Source organism: Herpailurus yagouaroundi, unplaced genomic scaffold (genome assembly GCF_014898765.1).
Source record: "Herpailurus yagouaroundi ecotype Mexico unplaced genomic scaffold, PumYag 77, whole genome shotgun sequence".
Taxonomy (NCBI): domain Eukaryota; kingdom Metazoa; phylum Chordata; class Mammalia; order Carnivora; family Felidae; genus Herpailurus; species Herpailurus yagouaroundi.
This window is the reverse complement of record NW_024412388.1, coordinates 101,192,324-101,215,517: the sequence shown is the minus strand read 5'-3', so window position 1 is coordinate 101,215,517 and position 23,194 is coordinate 101,192,324. Positions and strand designations below refer to the sequence as shown.

The 23,194-nt window shown below is 38.1% G+C and overlaps 1 protein-coding gene across 2 annotated transcripts in view; it reads right to left on the bottom strand.

The window, feature by feature from the left end:
• Positions 1-23,178, bottom strand: part of MAN1A2 (mannosidase alpha class 1A member 2) — a 180,554-nt gene extending 157,376 nt beyond the window's left edge. Inside the window, exon 1 of one of the 2 annotated variants that reach the window (XM_040471441.1) lies at positions 22,036-23,178. In XM_040471441.1, the coding sequence (XP_040327375.1) occupies positions 22,036-22,337 (302 nt within the window). In that variant the 5' untranslated portion in view covers positions 22,338-23,178. The remainder of the gene's footprint in view (positions 1-22,035) is intronic. The other variant, XM_040471440.1, reaches the window with a different exon arrangement.
• Between the last annotated feature and the right edge of the window lie 16 nt (positions 23,179-23,194).

Sequence of the window (23,194 nt, the reverse complement as noted above, 5' to 3'; positions counted from 1 at the left end):
TTGTTTCCTTCAGCTTCAATATAAGACTTTTATTTCATAATGTTCTTTTGTCTTAGAAGGTGACTCAGTTATTTAAAAAAAAAATTTTTTTTTAACGTTTATTCATTTGAGAGACAGAAAAAGACACAGCGCGAGCTGTGGAGGGACAGAGAGGGAGACACAGGATCTGATGCAGGCTCCAGGTTCTGAGCTGTCGGCACAGAGCCCGATGCGGGGCTCTAACTCACAATCCGTGAGATCATGACCTGAGCCAAAGTCGGGCACTTAACCGACTGAGTCACCCAAGCACCCTGTAGGTGATTTAGTATTGTAAGTAGTCCTTTTGATTAGCTAAAAATGTATAAAGAACAGGGGCGCCTGGGTGGCTCAGATGGTTAAGCATCAGACTCTTGATTTTAGCTCAGGTCACGATCTCAGTTTGTGAGATCAAGCCCCACACTGGGCTCTGTGTTGACAATGTGGAGCCTGCTGGGATTCTTTCTCTTTCTCCCTCTCTCTCTCTCTCTCTCTCTCTCTCTCTCTCTCTCTCTTCCTCCCGCTCCCTTGCTTGAGCAATGTCTCCCTTTGTCTCTCTCTCTCCCTCTCTCAAAATAAACTTGAAAAAATATTTTTTAATAAAAAAAAGTATAAAGAAAAAATGTTGATGGTTTTCTCATTATTATAAAGATACTCTCCCACCAAATTCACAGTCATCAAAAAGTAACCATAAGTGGAGAGAGACCAGAAGCAACACTAATATACTATAATCATCAAGTCACACATGCAAGCCTGTGTTTATTGCAGCATTATTTCCAGTATCAATATATGAAAGAAACCTAAGTATCCATCAATAAATGTATGAATGTGTGATAAATACACAACACAGTATTACTTGGCCATTGAAAAAATGAGTTTTTGCCACTTGCAACAACATGGACAGGCCTAGAAGGTATTATGCTAAGAGAAATAAGTCAGACAAAGTCAAATACTATATGATTTCACTTAAATATGTAATCTAAAAACAAAACTAATGAACAAACAAAATGCACAGAAACAGACCCATAAATGCAAAGAAACGGTGACCGTCAGAGGGGAGGGTGGTGGGGGACGGACAAAACAGATGAGAGGGAGTGGGAGGTACAGGCTCCCAATCATGGAAGGAATAAGTCACCAGGGTGAAAGGTAAGGCACAGGGCCTACAGTCGATGGTACTGTAATAGCACCGCATGGTGACAGACAGCAGCTACGCTAGTGGTGAACAAAGCATATGTATACAGACTCCTCTGGTCGAATAACTCTGCTGTACACCTGAAACTAAAGTAACACCGTGTGTGTCCACTACACTTCAATTTAAAAAAAAAAAATCAGCAAAAAAAAAACCAGGAAGACAGAAATCATTGGTTCAAAACGTCACTATCGGTCATCTGTGAAGACATAAAAAGTTTACCCTAAGTGTTATTTTTTAGTACTTTTTTTAATGTCTTACTTATTTTTGAGGGGTGGGGGAGGGGCAGAGAGAGATGGGGACAGACGATCCAAAGCAGGCTCTGTGCTGACAGCAGAGAGACTAATGCGGGGCTCAAACTCACGAACTGTGAGATCATGACCTGAGCTGAAGTCAGATGCTCAACTTGACCCACCCAGGAGCCCCTCTAAATGTTCTTTCTAAAAAGGTTTCATGGGGCGCCTGGGTGGCTAAGTCAGTTAAGCCCCCAACTCCTGATTCCAGCTCAGGTCATGGTCTCAAGGTTTCTGAGATCAAGCCCTGAATCAGGTTCTGCACTGACAGCACGGAGCCTGCTTGGGATTCTCTCTTCCTCTCTCTGCTCCCCCCAAAATAAAACAAAAACAAAAACTTAAAATAGAATTTTTAAAATAAATAAATAAAAATCAAAAGTTTTAATTAAGTTACTCATTTTTTTCCTATGGAGCAAAACATTCATTATCCATTCAGGTTTTATCGCAGCCCCTGGTCCAAAGCCACTATTTTCACCAAAAGCATCTTTACCAAGTACCCCTACCTACACTGGAAACAGTAAGGTTCAGGAACAAAAGCTGTAGCCATCCCTCTTTGTTCCAGATCATTTCTCTAGGCTCTGCATTCCCATTTTCTAGTTTTGAACCTTCCTTCTCTTCTTGTTTCTCTAATTCTTGGCTGACATCCTCCTCCTTCACCTAGCCTCTTCAAACTGACAGCTTGTTTCTGTGGCCTGCCTAAATTATTTGGACATTATGTCTTAGAATGAATGTGTCCCTAAAAATTCATAGACTGAATGTTCACATCACTAAAAACTCTAATGTTGAAATTAACTCCGAACACGATGGTATTTGGAAATGGGGCCTTTGGGACATAATCAGGGTTAGACGGCATTGTAAGAGTAAAGGCCCTCATGATGGGATCAGTGGCCTTCTAAGACGAGAAATCTTTTGCTCGCTCTCTCTCTCTCTCTCTCTCTCTCTCTCTCTTCCCCTCTATGGACCCCTCCTGTCCCACCCTAAGCACAGAAGAAAGGTCACATGAGGACACAGAAAGAAAGCAGCCACCTGCAAGCCAGGAAAAGAGACTTCCCCTGAAACCAAACACTGCTAGATCTTAACCTTAGAATGTCCAGCCTCTAAAACTGTGAGAAATAAGTCTCTGTTATTTAAGCCATCCACTCTCCGGTATTTTGTTATGGCAGCCCAAGTAGATATAGACAGCTCCCCATCCTCAGCTCCAAACCCTGCAGTCCACTAACTAATGATCGCACAAAAGGTCTTAATTTTCATGAAGTCCCACTTACCTATGTTTTTCTTTTGTTGCCTGTGCTTTTGGTATCATATCCAAGAAATCACTGCCAAATCCAATGTCATGAAGCTTTTCCCGTAAGTTTTCTTCTAAGGGTTTTATAGTTTTAGCTCTTACATTAGGTCTTTGATCCATTTTGATTTATTTTTTATATAAGTGCTGAAGCCAGATTTTTTTTTTTTTTGGCTTGAAAAAGGAATAAAGTCCTTTGAACTAAGGAAAAGTACCAAGAAACAAAGCAAGGAAGCAAGAAATAAAGTTCAAGCTAGAGGGTGTATACAGTGAAGTAAATGAGATGGGTAATAATTTGCAGCCCTTCATTAAGATAATCCATACAATCCAGTGTTTCTCAAATGCACTATGGGCATTTGGGGCAAGAATTCAAGTGTTTGTTGTGTGGACTACCAGGGCACTGTGCAGTGGTTAGGATTCTTGGTCCCCATTCACTAACTGCCAATAATGCTACCCTTCCCATCAGTGTGACCAGCAAAAAAATGCCCCCATGTTTCCAAAAACCCTCTAAGGGGAGCAGTACTGGCCCCTGTTTTAAAGCCCTGCACAGAAAATACTGAAAGGGTACAGTCTAGAAAGTCTATTTATATCTACATTTCTAAGCAGCACAAGTAAGAACTTCATCCTCAACTATAACACAAGTCACTGTAGTAAAACTTACGGTTCTTTTCAATTTACTCTATGCTTAAGATGTCAATATGTAACCCCTTATCTAAATTAAATGATTCACCAGTATATTGGAAGCAGAATCCCTTCTCTTCATATAAAAGTCAGAACGTTGAAGATAGTTTGTCTATCATCTAACAGCAAGACAAAAGCCCATAACCTACACTTAGGCAATCAGATTCTCTGGCTGGGACTACAGAGCTGAAGTAACGGACATAAAAAAGCAAGGACTCAATTTTAAAAATAAGAACTCAGGAAGCAGAGGAATCCAAGGTCAAAAGGTAGCAAAGCCATAACCCGTGCTCAGTGACCAGCAGCACTGACAGTGGTACACTAACTGCTTCTTCGCCCTCACTATGGTTCTGCATACCCAGCTTCCTTTAATGCCTATTTTCCAAACCTCGTTCTCCAGCCTTTATGTCAATTCTGAAAGCCAACCAATATCCTTCTAATTAATATCTTTTTTGACATGCATTACACCTGGTTTCTACTGTTTGTATCCAAAATTCCTCTCCTGCAATATTTTTAATGCAAACGGAACAGGTATTCTGGGACTATGACCTAAGCTCATGCCTTTGACTCACTCTCAAATGTTGCTAAGGCAATTCTAACCAGCGTAGAATGAAATATTCTGACGCACCAACACCACTGAAAAACAGACGAGTCCCACCTAATGCTTTAAACTCCAAGTTATTCTGAATATGGCATAAATGAGAACAAGGCGAAAAGCAAGAAAAGCAACGCAGAATTTCTATTTACTATTACTCACTGATATAGAAATTACTTTCAGGAATGTGGGAAGAGACCTGAGACCTGGCACGAACCTACACAGCCTGCTCTCCTGCAAAGCTATTCACGTGCCTGAGTTGAGAACTGCTCTAACTTCCAGCAAAGGCTGAGAGGGCCTGCCTCAGTCACTCCTGCGAAGAGGTCCTCCTGATCACCTGCCCAATCTAAAAGCATCACCTGACGGAGACTACTAGGCTCTCCGGAGAAAAGGCCCAACCCAACAGGGATCCACTTTGCCTCAGGTGAGCTGCTGGCCATTCAACTCCAATTCTACAAAAAGAGGCCCCTCATAGACTGTTTCACTGACTGCTCATCTGGATCTGATTAAAGTCCATACACTAAAAACAGGGAAGCCAGATAACACCAGTGAGTAAACCTAAATCTTAAATTCTAAATCTACTCCTCTATACTCTGCCTCATGATCCTGGGGCTTAGACTCTGCAAATTATCTCTCAACTGGTCTCCTATTAGGTTCAACCAAGAGGAGTACAAAAAGAGACTGGAAAGCAGAAGGATGAGATCTTGATAACCTAATTCTAAAATACTTACGGAAATCAATTCATCAGCAAGATGTAGCAATTATAAACATATATGTAACACTTATAAACACCAAACAGCAGAACCCCATAATATATGAAGCAAGCATTGATAGGACTGAAGAAAGTAAAAGGCAATTTTACAATTGTTGGAGATTTCCATACTCCACTTTCAACAACAGCTAGAACATCTAGAGGAGAGTTGAACAACACTATAAAACCACTAGACCTAACAAACATATATAAAACACTACCCAACAACAACAAAATGTGCATTCTTCTCAGGTGCACATGGAACATTCTACTAGGTAAACCATACGTTAGACCACAAAATAATTCTCAATAAATGTAAAGAGATTAATTCATACAAAGTATCTTCACTGACCATAATGAAGTTAGAAATCAGTAACAGAAGGAAAATGACAATTCAAAAATATGTGGAAATTAAACAACACACTGAAATAATCAACTGGTCAAAAAAGAAATCACACAACAAGTTAGAAAATAGGAGACAAATGAAAACAAAAATACAACATACCAAAGTTATGGGATACAAAAAAAGCAGTCCTCAGAGAAAAATTAACAGCAATAAAATGCCTACACTTAAAAGAAGATTTCAAAGTAAAAATGTAACTTTACAACTTAAAAACTAGGAAAAAAGCACACTAAACACAAAGCTAGCAGAAAAAAAATCAATAAAGATTAGAGATAAATAAAATAGAAAATAGAAAAACAAAGAGAATCAATAAAATCCAGTTAGTTCTTTGAAAAAAGACGGACAAATCTGACAATCCCTTCGCCAAATGACAAAAAAGCATAGACGATGTAAGTAACTAAAATCCGAAATAAAAATGAAAACATTACTGCTGGCCTTACAGAAATAAAAAAGATTAAAAGACAGTACTATAAACAAGTGTACACCACCAGATCAGAAAACCTGGATGAGCTGGACACATTCCTAGAAACACCAAACTGCAAAAAGTGACTCAAGCAGAAACAAAATCGAAATAGACCTGGAACAGGTAAGGAGCTTGAATCAGGAATCAAGAAAGGCCAGGACCTCCCAACAAAGAAAGGCCCAGGACCAGATGGTTTCAGAAGTGAATTCCACCATGTTTAAAAATTAACACCAGGGGCGCCTGGATGGCTCAGTTGGTTAAGCGTCCGACTTCGGCTCAGGTCATGATCTCGCGGTCTGTGAGTTCGAGCCCCGCGTCGGGCTCTGTGCTGACAGCTCAGAGCCTGGAGCCTGCTTCAGATTCTGTCTCTCCCTCTCTCTCTGACCCTCTCCCGTTCGTGCTCTGTCTCAAAAATAAATAAACATTAAAAAAAAAATTAAAAAAAATAAAGAATTAACACCAATCCTCCTTAAACTCTTTCAAAAAATAGAGGCAAGAACACTTCTTAACTTGTTCCATTAAGCTAGTGTTACTCTGTTTATCAAAGCCAAAGACACCACAAGAAAACTACAGATCAACATCCTTTATAAATATAAATGCAAATAACCTCTACAAAAGACTAGCAAACTAATCCCAACAGCATATTAAAACGGCTATATAAACCATGAGCAAGTGGACTTTATCCAGAAATGCAAAGATGGTTCAACATAAGAAAATCACAAAATGGGGGCGCCTGGGTGGCTCAGTCAGTTGAGCGTCCGACTTCAGCTCAGGTCATGATCTCGCAGTCTGTGAGTTCGAGCCCCGCGTCGGGCTCTGTGCTGACAGCTCAGAGCCTGGAGCCTGCTTCTGATTCTGTGTCTCCTTCTCTCTCTGCCCCTCCCCCACTCATGCTCTGTCTCTCTCTGTCTCAGAAATAAACATTAAAAAAATTTTTTTAATAAAAAAAGAAAATCACAAAATGTAATATACCACATTAGTGGAACAAAGGGAATAAAATACATAAGCATCTCAACTGATACAGAAAAAGCATTTGACAAAACCCAACACCCTTTCGTGATAAACATACAGCAAACTACGAATATGAAGAAACTTCCTCAACATGATAGATACAGGGCACTTATGAAAACTTCACAGCTATTATCATACTCAACGGGTGAAAGACTAAAAGTTTTCCCAAGATCAAGAATAAGGCAAAGATGCCCACTTTCACCACTGCTCATCAACACTGAACTGTTAAGTTCTAGCCAGAGCAATCAGGCAAGAAAAAAGAAATTAAAGGCATCCAAATTGGAAAGGAAGAAGTAAAACTATCTCTATTCACAAATGACATATACACAGAAAATTTCAAAGAATCCACAAAATGACTACTATAGATAATAAATGAATTCAGTAAAATTGAGACCACAAGCTCAACACACAAAAGTCAGTTATGTTTCTATACATCACAAAGGAAAAATCCAAGAGGAAATTAAGAAAACAATTCCACTCATAATAGCACACAAAAGAATACCTAGGAATAAATTTAACTAAGGAGCTGAAATACTTGTGCACTGAAAACTACACATATTGCTGAAAGAAAATGAAGAAGATATAAACAATGGAAAGATGTATCACAGTCACGGACTGGAAGACTTACTATTGTTAAAATGAGCAATCTACAGATTCAACAAAATCCCTATCAAAACTACAAGAGCTGTTTTTGCAGAAACTGAAAAGCTGATCCTCAAATCCATAAGGAATTACAAGTGGTCCAACAATCATCAAAACAATTCTGAAAAAAGAGTAACAACATTGGAGCATTCACATTCCTAATTTCAAAACTTGCTACAAAGGTTCAGTAATCAAATCAGTATGGTACTGGCATAAGGACAAACATATATAGATGAAAGGAATAGAACAGTGTACAGAAATAGACTCCTACTAGTACAGCCAAATGATCTTTAAAAAAGAGGCCAATAAAACAGTCTCTTCAGCAAATGGTGCAAGGAAAACTGAAGAGCCACATACAAAATAATGAAGTTGGACCCCTTTCTCACACCATACACAAAAATTCAAAATCCACAACCTAAATATAAAAGTTAAAATGGGGGCACCTGGGTGGCTCAGTCAGTTAAGCACCCAACTCTTGATTTTGCCTCAGGTCATGATCTCACTGTTTGTGAAATCAAGCCCCATATCGGGCTCTGTGCTGACAGTACACAGCCTGCTTGGGATTCTCTCTCTCTCCCTCTCTCCCTCAAAATAAATAAATAAACTTTTTTAAAAAAGTTATAATCATAAAAGTCTTAATAAAACAAGAATAGATCTTTATGACCTTGGTTTGATAATGGATTCTTAAATATGACATGAAAAGCATCAAGCAACAAAACCTCTGAGCTTCATGAAAATTAAAAACTATTTACATGAAAGAACGTTTTTAAGTGAAAGATAATCTACACAAAGGGCAAAAATATTTACAAACCATCAATCTGATAAGGGTCTAGTATCCAAAAGATACAAAGATGTCTTACCACTCAGTAACAAAAAAGACAAACCACCCAATTTTTTTAAATTTAAAGACCAAGGACTTGGGTGGACATTCCTCTAAAAAGATATACAAATGGCCAAAAAGCACATGAAAAGATGTTCAGTATCAGTAGTCATTAGGGAAATGCAAATGACAACTACAATGAGATACCACTTTACACACTAGGATGGACAGAATTTTTTTTAAATGTTGGCATATGTGTGGAGAAATTGGAACCTGCAGACATTGCTAATGGTAATGTAAAATGATTCAGCTGCCATGGAAAACAGTTTGGCAGTTCCTCAAAATGTGAAACATATAATTACCATATGACCCAGAAAGTCCACTCCTTGCGATATACCCAAGAGAATTAAAAACAGGTACTCAAATGCATGTACACACATGTTCACAGCTGTCCTATTCACAACAGCCAAAGGGTGGGGACAATCCAAATGTCCATCACCAGGTAACCGCATATACAAATCACCTATAAAAACAATGGAGTATCACTTAGCCATAAAAAGGAATGAAGCTAAAATGTGGATTAGTCTCAAAAACATTATGCTACACGAAGAAGCCAGACACAAGGGGTCTTATATATAGCATGACTGTGTTTATGCGAACCATATACCATATCGGTCGTAATATTTACCAGAAGAGATAAATCCTGGGGTACTTGAATGGCTCAGTCAGTTAAGCGGCTGACTCCTGATTTTGGCTCAGGTCCTGAGCCAACATGAGCCAGCACGTGCTCTCTCACTCTCTCTCAAAATAAATAAATCAACTTAAAAAAAAAAAGATAAATCCTTAGAGACAGAAAGCAGACTGGTAATCTGCTAGGGGCTGGTGGAGAGGACAGAGTGAGGAGTAACTGCTTAATGGATATGGAGCTTCCTTTTGGGGAACAAAAATGTTTTGGAATTAGAGGTGGTGATTGCACGACACTGTGCATGTATTAAATGCCAGCAAATTGTTCACTTTTAAGATGATTAATTTTACATTATGCAAAGGTTACCTTGCTTGAAGAAATACATACTTACAGAAGAGTTTAGACTCAAATCAAGGTAAAACCCACCTCATAATCAGGGTGCCAGTATGTCAGGTTCTGGTAAGAACCCTCTTCCAGGTTGCTGACTGCCAACTCCTCACATGGTGGAATGAGCAAAAGACAAAGCAAGCTCTCTCCTATCTTTCATAAGGGCACTAATCCCGTTCATGAGGGTTTCACTCTCCTAACCTAATTACCTCCCAAAGGCCCCACCCTCCTCATACCATCACACTGAGAATCAGGATTTCAACATGCGAATTTTGGGAGGACACAAACATTCGGCCCATAGCATTATCTGATATCAAGGCTTACATAATGCCACATTCATTTTTATACTTCTTAAAACAGCAAGCCATGCTAATGCAAAAGAAATATGCAAAAGGACACAGAGAAGCCAGAAACAAACCTATGAAAATATGAAAAATAGCTTTATAGAAGAAATGACATTACAAATCTATGGGAAAGGACAGATTCTTCAATAAATAGCAGAGGGAAAATCGGACACCTGTATGGAAAAATCTAAACTCAATCCCTACCTCATCATTCATACACAAAAGTCAAAACCATGTAGGTTAAATCCCTAGATGTAAAAAACCAAACTTTAAAACTGCCAGAACTGAAAATATAGGTCACTATAACTTCAGGGTATAAAAGTATTCCCTAAGCAAAATTCAAAAGGCAATACCATAAAGAAAAATATTAACAATTTCAATTACATTAAAATTTTCCACTTCTGTAAAATCAAAGACACCATCAACAAAGTATAAAACTAAGGCATCCATTACAAGAAGATATGTATAATGCATGTAACTAACAAAGAATTCACTCAGAATGTATAATTCATACAAAGAAAAAGGAAAAAAACCCAAAAGAAAAATTGGCAAAAAAAATGTAAACCAGCAACTTAAAGACTAGGAAATCCAGCCAACAACATTAAAAAAAAAAAAAACAGTTCTACCTTACTAGTAATTGGAAATAAAAACTAAAATTGGCATCATATTGGTAAAGATTTTTTAAAATCTAACAATACCATCATTTACGAAGATGCAGGTAGGAGTTTAAATTGGTACACTCACTTTTGAGACAATTTAACAAAACAATTTTGAGTCAATGATATACCAACTTTACAACTCAGTTCTATTACTAAGTTTCTACCTTGGAGAAAAAATATGTGCCCAAGAACACATGTACAAGAAGGTTTCTGCAGCAATAGTATGAAATTAACCAAAGAATCTATCAACAGGGGAATATACAAACAATTTGAGGTTTACTCACAAAATGGACTAATAAAATAATTGAGCCACAGCCCAATTAGAAACATACATAAATTGTTAAAAGAATGACGAGCAAAAAGAAAACATGCAGAATGATATACACTGTGTTTAAGAACATGCAAAACTATATTATAATTATATATTTATACTTATTTATAGAGATAGTTTATATCAATATATATGCTGTAGAAGTATAAAACCATGTACTTAAGACAATGTCAAACTCAGACTAGAGGTTTGCCTCAAGAAGGGTAATTTTCAGCTAAAAAAGGAAAATGTTAACATTTTAAATAGCACCTACAGTGACAGTAATATTATGTTAAGACTTTTATTTATGCTTATAACTCTTTAAAAAACAACATTACAGAGAACTTATACCAGATATCAAAACATACTATTATAAAACTATGAAATTAGAACAGTGTGGTGCTTTCAGGAATAACCAGAAAGATCCAGAGGGGGTTAAAAAAAGAAAAAAAAAAAAAAAAAAACTATGCACATACTGGGATCTATTACCATTTACGTAAGTAATCCCCTGTTGACAGACATTTAAATCATTTAAAAATGTCATGTTATAGCTTCAAGGGATATTCTTGGAACATTTTTTTTTTAATATGAAATTTATTGTCAAATTGGTTTCCATACAACACCCAGTGCTCATCCCAACAGGTGCTCTCCTCAATGAATGGATAAAGAAATTGTGGTTTACATACACATTGGAACATCTTTTTGTGCAGTGATGTGAAGATTTCCCAAGAATAAGTTCTCAGAAGAAGTACTGAACCAAAGATATGCACTTTAAATTGGCTAATACTATCAAGTTGTTCCTCATAAAAATTCTATTCATTTAGACTTACAAACAGTGCAAGTGCAAGAAGGACCAGCCACTCAATGTTCAAGGTTATTACCAATCTTTTTAAGTAGAGGGAAAAATCCAGGTCATGAAAAGATAAATGTTTATTAATGGCATCACTCATTAAGAGAAAAATTATTCACATTTATTATTACATGCATTAGATACATACCAACAAATATGTCCTTGTATCTGATGCCACCTTACTGCCAAGTAATTTAAAAGGTCATGTATGGCACACAGAACTTTACAAATAAAATATATATAGTTATATAGACAGTTTTAGACACCTAAATATACGCAATTGTGCCACATCTCAATTGGCTGGCATATTTTTTTCAGATGCCAGTGCCTAGTTCTTGACTGAAAAAGAACTGCACCTTATTTCCAGATAACACAGTCCGTATTCCAGAAATGGATAAAATAATGACATAAATTCACCAGGAAAAAACAAAGGGGAGGAAAGAGAAGACGGTAACTTATCCGACCTCTCAAAAAAAATGCCAATGACCTAAATGCATGCGCCAGAGGCTCACCTAGGTGAAAAGGTATCGATAATATATACTCTAAGAATGATGTTAAGATTTGAATCTAAGATTTAAATTTCTGAGTAGTGTCCAAGTCAAAATTAATCTTCCATAATCCCCAATACTTAGTATAATGCTTAGCACATAACAAATACTCAAAAACCCTTGCTGAAGAAATGAATGTGACCAGTGTTTTTTTAACAGTAACCTCATTATCACTAAGGAGAGGCCAAGAGATCTGCATAGGTAATAAAGGTTGATTTTATAAATATGTAAATGTCAAAAATGCAAAAGGAAAAACAATATACACATTGTTCTTTGTAGTCTCCAGATTACTTCATGTCCTTTTGTTTCTTTAACTCTTTACATAACTTGTCCTTAAAGTTCTTGTTTAGATATGGGAAATAAAAGAGAATGGACACTTTCAAAGGCATCTCTCAGTATTAATGTTAGAAAATCAAGGAAAATTTTCCATCGAGGGTAATAAGAGCCTTCACAGGTCTGAGGCCTGACTTACTCAGGGATGCTTGTTTTCCACAGCATCTATCCTAAAGACTTAGATACCAAATTAAGAGATGGGATTGTTAACTGGGCTCAAAAATGACACCTGGAAATACTTCTGTAAATATACCTATTACCTTCATTCAGGCCAGCATATAAAATGTTAAAAAAAAAAAGTTCAATAAATACTTTTCAAACATAAGAGAATCAAGAATGTGTAAAATAGCATTTCATTCATTTACACTTTTTAAATTGGTACAAATTTCATTATAGAATATATAAATGAATTATAGTCACATATAAAATGATTTTTAACCTTAATTTTTATATATAAAAATGACACTGCTAATTCCTATTTAGAACACATTTTGTTTTCATAGTATTTGTGATATCTTAAATTACTGCACATTCTTTAGTTCCATACTTCATGAAATTATTAGCATTTCGTATGTATGAGCTGGAAGCAATCTAAAGATTCAATCAATTCCCTTATTTCATAAATAGGCACAGGGAAATTAAACAGCTTATCTAAATACATTCTAACAAGTAAGGACGATGCTGAAACTAGAGCTCCTATCTCTTAACACTGAGCCGAAGGGGTGTTTGTTTGTTTTATGTTTGTTTATTTTTGAGAGAGAGAACAAATGGGGTAGAGGCAGAGAGACAGGGACAGAGGATCCAAAGCCAGCTCTGTGCTGACAGCAGAGAGCCCTTGTGGGGCTCGAATTCACACATCATGAGATCATGACCTGAGCCGAAGTCAGACACAACCAACTGAGCCACCCAGCACGCCAAGCCCAGTGTTCTTTTAAATATACAATGATGCCTTTCTCCTGGACTACAAAAATTCCAAGATAAATCACTGAAATCAATAACCTTTAAAGGAGATTTTTCTTATAATAAATCCTAAAACCTAATCTGTAAATTCTTCACTACAGCCATGTTCTAAAAGGAAAACATGTTCCAGCAAAGTTCAATGGCAATCAAAATAAACTTTTCTGGGGTGCCTGGGTGGCTCAGTGGGTTAAGTGGGTTAACTTCAGCTCAGGTCGTGATCTCATGGCTCATGATTTTGAGCCCCACGTCAGGCTCCGTGCTGAAAGCTCAGAGCCTGGAGCCTGCTTTGAATTCTGGGTCTCCCTCTCTCTGCCCCTCCCCTGCTCACACTCTGTCTCTCTCTCTCTCTGGTGCTCTCGCTCTCTCTCTCTCAAAAATAAACATTCAAAAAAAATTTCTTTTAATAAATAAACTTTTCTCAAAGAATGTACACAGTTAATGGAAAATAAAAATAGTAAATGATTGTTCTGGCAAATGAATGTGTAGTGTCAACCTAAACCATAATCTAAAATTTTTTAGCATTTTCAAACAGTAGTAAACAGAACATTTGCCCAGCTAATCAATTCATGTTTACCATGTACTACCGATTTTGAAAACAGCAGTCCCCCTTCTCTGTGGGGGATAAGTTCCAAGACCCCTAAAGGATGCCTGAAACCACAGATAGTAACAAACCCTATATATACTGTTGTTTTCCTATACATACCTATGATAAAGTTTAATTTATAAATTAGGCACAGTAAAAGATTAACAACAATAACTCATAACAAACTAGAATAACAATATATTGTAATAAAAAGTTATATGAATGTGGTCACCCTCTCTGTCTCAAAATACCTTACTGTAGCACACTCACTTCTTATGATGATGATGTACGATGATAAGATACTTGTGTGATGAGATGAGATGACCTAGTGTTAGGCTGCTACTGACCTTACACGTCAGAAGGAGAATCATCTGCCCCCAGACCACAGTTGACTGCAGGTAACTGAACGGAGGACAGAGAAACCACAGATTGGGGGGTGGAGTGGGGGGAACATGTTTAGTTTCTGACGTGCCAACTTTCAGCATGATCCAATTTTATAATATCTATATTTGTAAAAATTAGGTTAGTAATACCTAACTTAACAGGTCTGATGTGAAAACTAAAGGTTAAACATGTGAAAACACTGATCACAGGCTCTCCATTGTTTTCCTCCTTTTTTCCTAAAGAAGGAGAAATTCAGGGGCGCCTGGGTGGCTCAGTCAGTTAAGCATCCGACTTCAGCTCAGGTCACGATCTCGCGGTCTGTGAGTTCGAGCCCCGCATTGGGCTCTGGGCTGATGGCTCAGAGCCTGGAGCCTGCTTCCGATTCTGTGTCTCCCTCTCTCTCTGCCCCTCCCCCGTTCATGCTCTGTCTCTGTCTCAAAAATAAATAAATGTTAAAAAAAAAAAATTTTTTTTAAAAGGAGAAATTCAATTTGAGGGCATGCAAAATACCTTAGGTACGTTGATAGGAGTAAGTATGTTGTAGATAGGGTCAACAGGAATTCTTCCCTAATTTTTTAAATTATTTTTTATAAAGGGCCTTTATTAAAGACTTTATGCTTCTCACTTTAAGACATCATTCCTCCTACTTTTGCTTCTTACTTTTCAATTCTTCCTGGTGTTTTGTTTATACCTTCTCTTGGGGAATTTGTCACCTTGCCACGAAACATCATTTATTCAATAGGTATATACTTTTATTAAGGACCAAGTATACTTCAAGCATTGGAGATATAAAGATAAATAAAAGACAGTCATTTGCCCTCAAGGAGCCCATGCTCTTTTAGGAGAGACCGAGAAGTAAGCAAATGACTGTAAATATGCAATCACAGACATACGTGAGAAAGATAAAGTACACGGGAAAAACACTACCTACAGGCAGGGGAGGTAAGGGAATAAACCCATAAGTGGATTTGGGCAATCTCAGCTGTGATGATTAGTTAATATTAACAAGAACCCTGTAGATCAGAAAACACTATCAGGAAATAAGATTAAACGCAAATCACTGAAAGTAACTGAAGCATAGATTTACAACAAGCGATGCTGATAAAAAATAAAATCGAATTTTAAACTACACGTTCTAGAGGCTACATGTAACATACATAAGACAATGTTAATAATTTGGAAGGAATATTCTTAGATTATGTTTGATCCTTTAAAATAAGAAAATCCAAGAAATATTAATAAGAGTAAATAAACATTTCATAGCCCTAGAACACTTTTTATAAAACCCAAGAGAAATTCTGGAAAGGCTACCATAGCTTTTAAAAAAAAATAAACTAATGCTTGAACAAATCTGATTTCCTTAAAACATTTAACTTCAACCAATAAATACCGTTAACATATTAACATTCAACTTGTGGAGCACTGTACAGTAGGTCATCTCCTGGAATTTCCAACACTCATTGACCAACATGAAAATCAGCATTTATACCTTGGCATTCTGCATTTTAACCAAACCATACTGATATTTTATTCATTTTGGAGAAAAATGAAAAATATACTAACATATTCAGTGATTTTGTAATGCTGAACTAATAAAAGCAAGGTCACTGTCATTTGGCTTAGGATCAGAATTAGACTTTAAGTAATATACAAAATGTCATCTGATGAGCAGCCCCAAAACACAGCCTCTTCCAAATCACTATCAATACCTATGAAAGATGCAGAAAATGACAAAACCTCAGATTACCAAAGAAATAAGAGCCATCATATCAGAATTTGGAAGAATTCTTTACTAACTTATAACCACACTTGGAGTGTCCAGAATCAAGCCTCACCTCATGCAACAAAAAATGACCAAACTACTACCCTACCCCAATTGTAAAAGGGTCTGTCCCAATGGAAAAATGGGACACAGTCCTCCAGTCAGAGCACTCACTGTTTAACTGGTCTTTCCCCACAGTCTCTTCCCATTTCTTACCTTATTATCTAACTAGTTAGTTAGAGAGCAAATCCTAGAGATGGGAGAAGTGCATGGGAAATAGAATGAAAAACTGATTTCTAGGTGATAAGGGACAAGACAACAAAAACCTCAGTAGCTGTCCATGCAGCCAACTTACTCTCATTTCAGGAATTACATAAAAATGTTCTCTAGCACCAAAACAGTGAGAGGACTAAAGATGCTAGTATCACAGCAGAATAGAGGAAATTACACTGAGAGCTGCACAGATCAACTTGTCCTCCAACTACCCAGGTGAAAAGGGTATTCACTCAATAAAAATAGACATACACACACACACATATACATACACACACACACACACACACACACAATAAAGGCATCTATATCAGACTGTTGGTAAATATCAAGTATATACAGACGTTCCTTTAAACAGACTCTGATTAAAGGGAAGTGGTAAAAAGAACCACCAGCCAAAGGGGGTAAATACATTACAAGGGAAAGTCCAGCAGACTTCAATGATGTAACCTCCCCCAAACATGAGCAGAATGCCCTAAGAACAGGATAAGGGGGGAAAGGCATGGAAGAGGGATGAAATAAGGAAGGATATTAAAATTAAAATGACAACAGTGAGATTTTAAATCTCTACTCATGCAATAAAAAGCAAAACTGAATCAAGCAAAAAATACAAATCATGACATGAAAATCTTAAGAAACTCTCACTAAAGCACACTGCAATCTGGACTAGATACATTTCAAGTTCAAAAACAACATGCCATTAGTGACTACCACATCGGCCAGCACAGGGTCAATAGTGATTATGTCTAGTAAAATGTCTCACAGCTAGTTAGTAAAACCAAGATGCAACTTTAGGTCCCTTTAACTCCAAAGCCTGTTTGTTCTTTCTGTTTGAGGAAACTATCAGAAGTTAACATACCTTCAAGTATTCAATTCATACTAACAAAATCCTGACTAGAGGATGAAACACATTGGCAATTCAAATAAATATTTAAAAAACAAAACAAAACCACAAAGCCCATTTATACAATGCCATTATATAAAATGTCAGTTTCAAAAATGAAGGTAATAAGTAAAATTTTAATTAGATAGGTCTATTATGTACACAAATTATGAACATGATACTTTATGTATATCCAGTGTATATTTATAACAACATTCATGTTGTGTGATAACTGACCCCTGTTTTAGTTACCTTGAAATCACAGATGTTAAAACTATCAGCAACATCAAACAGTGTGTTTTACATTATTATCATCTGAAAACTATGGACTGTTTGTGAACCACTTCACTTCACAAAATAGAAGGGAACATACAGGTTTTTCCATGAAAATGCTTTATCTTAAATTCTTATATAATATCAATCATATAAATTATTCATTCCACATAGTATATACGTCTTAGTAATCCATAGCCATGTCACCCAGAAACTGGGAGTTATCCTGGACTGCCTCCTCCTCCTCCCTTAGCCCCCATATTCAATTGACAATCAACTTCTGTGAAACTTAACACTTCAACATCTTGTGAATCAACCACTTTTCTCCACGAATTTCTCTCCTCCACTATCACCAGTGTGGTCTAAGCCAATCTCCTCTGTGACCTAGACTCTCCTAATTTTACATTTCTTCCTCCTCCTCTCCAATCCAGTGTTTACACTGCAATCATAGTGATTATTTAAATTTTTAAAAAATGATTATGGCATTGCCCTGCTTTCATGAAAACCCTTTACTGGTTTCCTACAGTACTCAAGATAAAGACCAAAATACTTAACTGCAGACTCTCCAGGAGCCTGCCCAGGGATTCTGATCTGAATCTGAAAATTGCCATCTGAAAATACCATAGCCTCTAATTTTTTCAAGAGAAATCAGAAATCTAGACCTTCGTGGGAAATCTCCTGATATGTGAAAGCTGGCAACTAACCCATACTTTTTTGAACAAGAAGGCCAAATCTGACCTCTCATGTAGTCTTCATCTAGCCCCACACCAGCCATACCGAACATTTCTCAGGTCCTCAATGGTGCCAGGCTTTTTTCTTAGGGTTCTCACACATGTCGTATCCTCTGCTTTGACCACTTTTTCCCACATCTCTAGTTCACTTAGCAATCTACTAGTTCTAAGACTCTGAGCCAGTCATGCTTCCTCAACGAAGCCTTCCCTATTGGCACTGCCTGTCCCACGACCCCAATCCACAGGGATAAATCGCACCATTATGTACTCTGACAGCACCGAGTACAACTTCATAACATTCCTCACACTTCAACAATAAATTTACTTATTTAATGCCCATCATCCTCCTCCTTTAATGGGAAGCTCCATTAAAGCAGGGCCTGACACACAGTAGACACGCAATACACATTTGTCACTAACTACTTTGGTTATAAAATGTTCCTTTGGGGCGCCTGGGTGGCTCAGCTGGTTGAGCGTCGGACATCGGCTCAAGTCGTGAGTTCGAGCCCCACGTTGGGCTCTGTGCTGACAGCTCAGAGCCTGGAGCCTGCTTTGGATTCTGTGTCTCCCTCTCTGACCTTCCCCCATTCATGCTCTGTCTCTCTCTGTCTCAAAATAAATAAACATTGAAAAAAAAAATTTTTTTTAAATGTTCCTTCAGACAACAAGATTCTGGTATGCTTTTAAAATATTAATCTGTATCTAACTTTTCAGAAACATGTATGGTATTTAAAGTGGCCTCAATATTAAAGTAATTCAATTAAAACAATAATTATTGATAATAATTCCTAATATTTATTGACCACTTACTAAATACTAAGAACTATTTTGAGTACTTTGTATGTTAGTATCTCATTCAATATAACAATCTGTAAAGTGGGGCGCCTGGGTGGCGCAGTCGGTTAAGCGTCCGACTTCAGCCAGGTCACGATCTCGCGGTCCGTGAGTTCGAGCCCCGCGTCAGGCTCTGGGCTGATGGCTCAGAGCCTGGAGCCTGTTTCTGATTCTGTGTCTCCCTCTCTCTGCCCCTCCCCCGTTCATGCTCTGTCTCTCTCTGTCCCAAAAATAAATAAACGTTGAAAAAAAAAATTAAAAAAAAATAAAAATAAAAATAACAATCTGTAAAGTAAATGCCGTCATCCAGAGGAAGCAACTTAGGCACAGAGTATGAAAATTTACTCAAGATCATATATCTAAATCAGTGACAAACTAGGGTATGAATCTATGTAGTCAAGACTCAGAACTTAAGCACCTAACTACAATACTAAGCTAACTCATTAATAAAGAAAAGTCAATGCAACAAGTACCCCTTAAAGACTGTGAATAAGAAATAATGGCCATGATTTATTTTCCATTACTTATCCATTAAAGTAAGGTTCCTCATCCCTCTACCCTGCACCCTTCTACACATACACAAAATTAAGATAAATTATCAACTTGTACTTTTCAAATTAAGAAAGATGTTTTTTTGACCCACACCCAAAATACGTATGATTTTAGCACCAACTGTTAAAATACTATCTTTCTGCATGATTTTTATAAAGATAATGTGTCTGCATTAGCTTGATGTTTTATGTCTCACATTTTAAACTTGTTATTTGAATGATCTCTGCTTTGAAATGGATTTCATTGCTCAAATTTGAAATTGGTAGACTGTGCTTTAAGATATGGTAAGCAACAGGGGCGCCTGGGTGGCTCAGTCGGTTGGGCGTCCGACTTCAGCCAGGTCACGATCTCGCGGTCCATGAGTTCGAGCCCCGCGTAGGGCTCTGGGCTGATGGCTCAGAGCCTGGAGCCTGCTTCCGATTCTGTGTCTCCCTCTCTCTCTGCCCCACCCCCGTTCATGCGCTGTCTCTCTCTGTCTCAAAAAATAAATAAACGTTAAAAAAAAAAAAATTTAAAGATATGGTAAGCAACAATCAATGACATACAAAACAAAGATAAAAACAAACTGATATAAGCACAGAAATATGTATAGAGGTAATACAGGGATCCCTCTTCACCCAAATCCTCATTATGTGAATTCTTGTTTTCTTAAATTCAGGAACTAAATAGACTGGAGTAAACTCTCACAAGTATCATTTGCTACCTGGACTCTTACTATCCAAAACTCAGGATCTGGCTCACCCACCATCCCTTACTATGAGAACTCAATAACCAACCCTCTAATTCCAAACTCAGGAACCCAAGAATTTGGGATAGCAATACACAAACATATGCATTCACGGTCCTATTAATTTAAGAATTTTTGTTTGAGAGATTTAAGTAGGCTTTTTAAAACATGAATAAGATGGACATACCTATTCTCATTCAAATCTTAAATTTTAACTCCACTTAACTGAGACTCTTTCTATGTGAATATTTCTAAACTAGGATGTTGCCATATACTGTATATATTTTAACCTTTAGACCACACTTAAAATGTGAAGAAAACTGCTCAGTATGTGACGGATTACTATAATCATAGAGTTAAACAATGTTTATGCATGGTTGTCAAAAAAAAATCTGAAGCCAGTCTTAACACCCTTTATTTTCAAATGTTTATCAGAGCTTCTATAAAAATCATGGGAACTAAGGTTTCTCCAGGAAAATAGTAGTTTCAGTGCTAATTTTTCAGCAACATATTTCACAGATCACATCAGATTTTCTCGAAGTCGCGAAGGGCAAAGGGCAAAATAGAAGGAACTGATGCAAAAGAGTACAGAAGATGAAAATGATGGCAAAAAGTCCAAATTTAGTTACAGAATAATGGCATGAAACAGTTTTAGAAGTAACTACTCCATAAGGTTCAGCCAAAAGTCAAAGAATCAGGAAGAAAATAATGAATTAACAAGATTGAGAATAAGGAAAAACCAGCTGTCATTACAACACTGCATTATCCCAAGTATTTAACTTAGGCTCACATTTGAACCTCAGCTTTTCCAAAAACCTCCTACTTAATAAAAAGTTAAAACTAATGTCAGTTGAAAACAGCATTCAAACACAGTTTTTTTCACACACTCAAAAATTATTTTAAGAAACAGGGAAAAGAGGGAATTTAACAGTTTAAAAAAAAAATGTAGGTTTGAGAAAAATAAACTACTTTCCCGAACTCTTCTTCTGATACAAATTGCATAAATGATTTAAAGATACAGTCACTAGAGCTCCCATTTTACCCCAATTTGGCTCTAATCACCGAGCCCTCCCCTCAATTTGGTGATGTGAAAAATGTGATCCCTTTAACCAAATAAACTGCAACAGTTCCCTGACACACTCCATCTCACACATTATAAAAAATAAATTAAAATATATAAACAAATCTTGTTACAAAACACAAAGTGAAATGACTGTAAGATTCAATGATATTTTTAACGTAACTAATTCCATATGGAGCACCAAAACAGGTCCCTGACAATAACAGAAATCAGTATATTTCTGTAGGCTAAGACACCACAGGTATATTCTGCCCATAGTTTGCCCTCCTAAAAAGCTAAGATTCACTACTAAGCTTTAACTACAAGCCAGAGAATAAGAGCCCTCTGGGAGAGAACAAACTCACAGAAGCGGTCAGGATTCAATGGGTCTATTTCACAGGGTGGCACTAAGACTGAATGCAACACATTCTTAATAAATGAAGGCGCAGCATAGGTCATCATTTCTTTAGATTAAATTTTCATACCTCCATTCCCAAACGTTCATATGAGGCACTACATCTCTGAGCACAAACGTTTCTCCTCTATAAAACAAAGGAGCTGGAGGACTAGGTTCTAGGAGCCCTTCCCGTCTATGGTTCCATTCTATCAGTTCTGAAATAACTACAACTCTAACGACTCGAGGAAAATTACATTTTACTGCAACAACAAGAAAAAAATTTTAAGACCGGTCTGATGCAATAAACTATACCTTGCTCTGCCAAATGTTAATATCAGAACTTCTGAAATAAACAAACCTGTGTCTATGTTCATCAGGTCCATGGATCAGGAAGACTCCAGGGTTTTTGGCCCCTTTGCTGGCATCTACATGGGGAATTAACACATCTTCCAAACCCAGATCAAAGCGTTTGTGTTTTGAAGAGTCTGGAAGGAAGAAGAATGCCCCAAAACACAGGGTGATGAAGGCACTTAGAATAAGGAGGAGGATAAACTTCTCAGAAAGTCTCAAGGTAGCCCTGTGATGCGGAAAGGAAGGCGGCCCCAGGTTCAGAGGTGGTATCCTTCGTCCAGATAAAGGGAGCAGGGCCGGGGTAGTCATCGTTTACGCTCTCGGGCAGAATATTTTATAAAGTTATCATCTTATATCAAATGTACAATACATTGAACAGTCTTCAAAATCTTGGCAAAAATGGGGAAACTCAATTTTGCTCCTCTTAAAGGACTGTTGTGCTTTTTAATAGGGCACCTCTTTCACGCTCGTCCAATTACATTCAAAAACGTGTGTGGCCCCCACACGATCACTAGTTTGTGTCCTGTGATATTTTCTCTGCCATTTGGCTTTCAGTACCTCCTCGGGTTATCACAAGTCTCCTCTTCATTCCTAACGGCGGACGAGGCAAGCAACGCTGCAGAAAGGATGCAAGGTGGGGTCTTCCATTCCGGCACCCCAGTGAGATGCTTCAATGTGGTCTGCAGCCCCAAACGGGAGCCTGACCAGATCCGAGGAGTTGCAGAAGGTTCACTTAACCACCCCTGACGCTTCGATTTCAGAATCTCTTCACCTCGGTGGTGGAAAAATAAGGGGCTCCTCGGAAGTCTGCCAACGGGGAGGGAGGTCTCCCGCCTCGCCGGGAAGGCGAAGCAGCGGCGCCGGGCGAAGTCGCAGGGAGGGGGTCTCGCACGCCCGCGCCTCCCGACGCCGCCCCCAGGCTCCCGGCTCCGGGGAGAGCTCCGACGCTGCCCCCTCGACGGCCGGCACGAAGGGCATTCGCGCCCCCAAAAGCCTGCGCCCTCGCAGCCGCCGCCGCCGCTGTTGCTAGCGCACGGGTCTGGCGGGGAGCGGAACTTCCTCCTCGGGCGGCCACTGAGAAGCCCCGGCGTGTGCGGGGGGAGGGGAGGCGCGGCGGCCGCCCCCGCCCGGCTCCGCCTCCCGCTCGCCGCCGCCGCCGCCGCCGA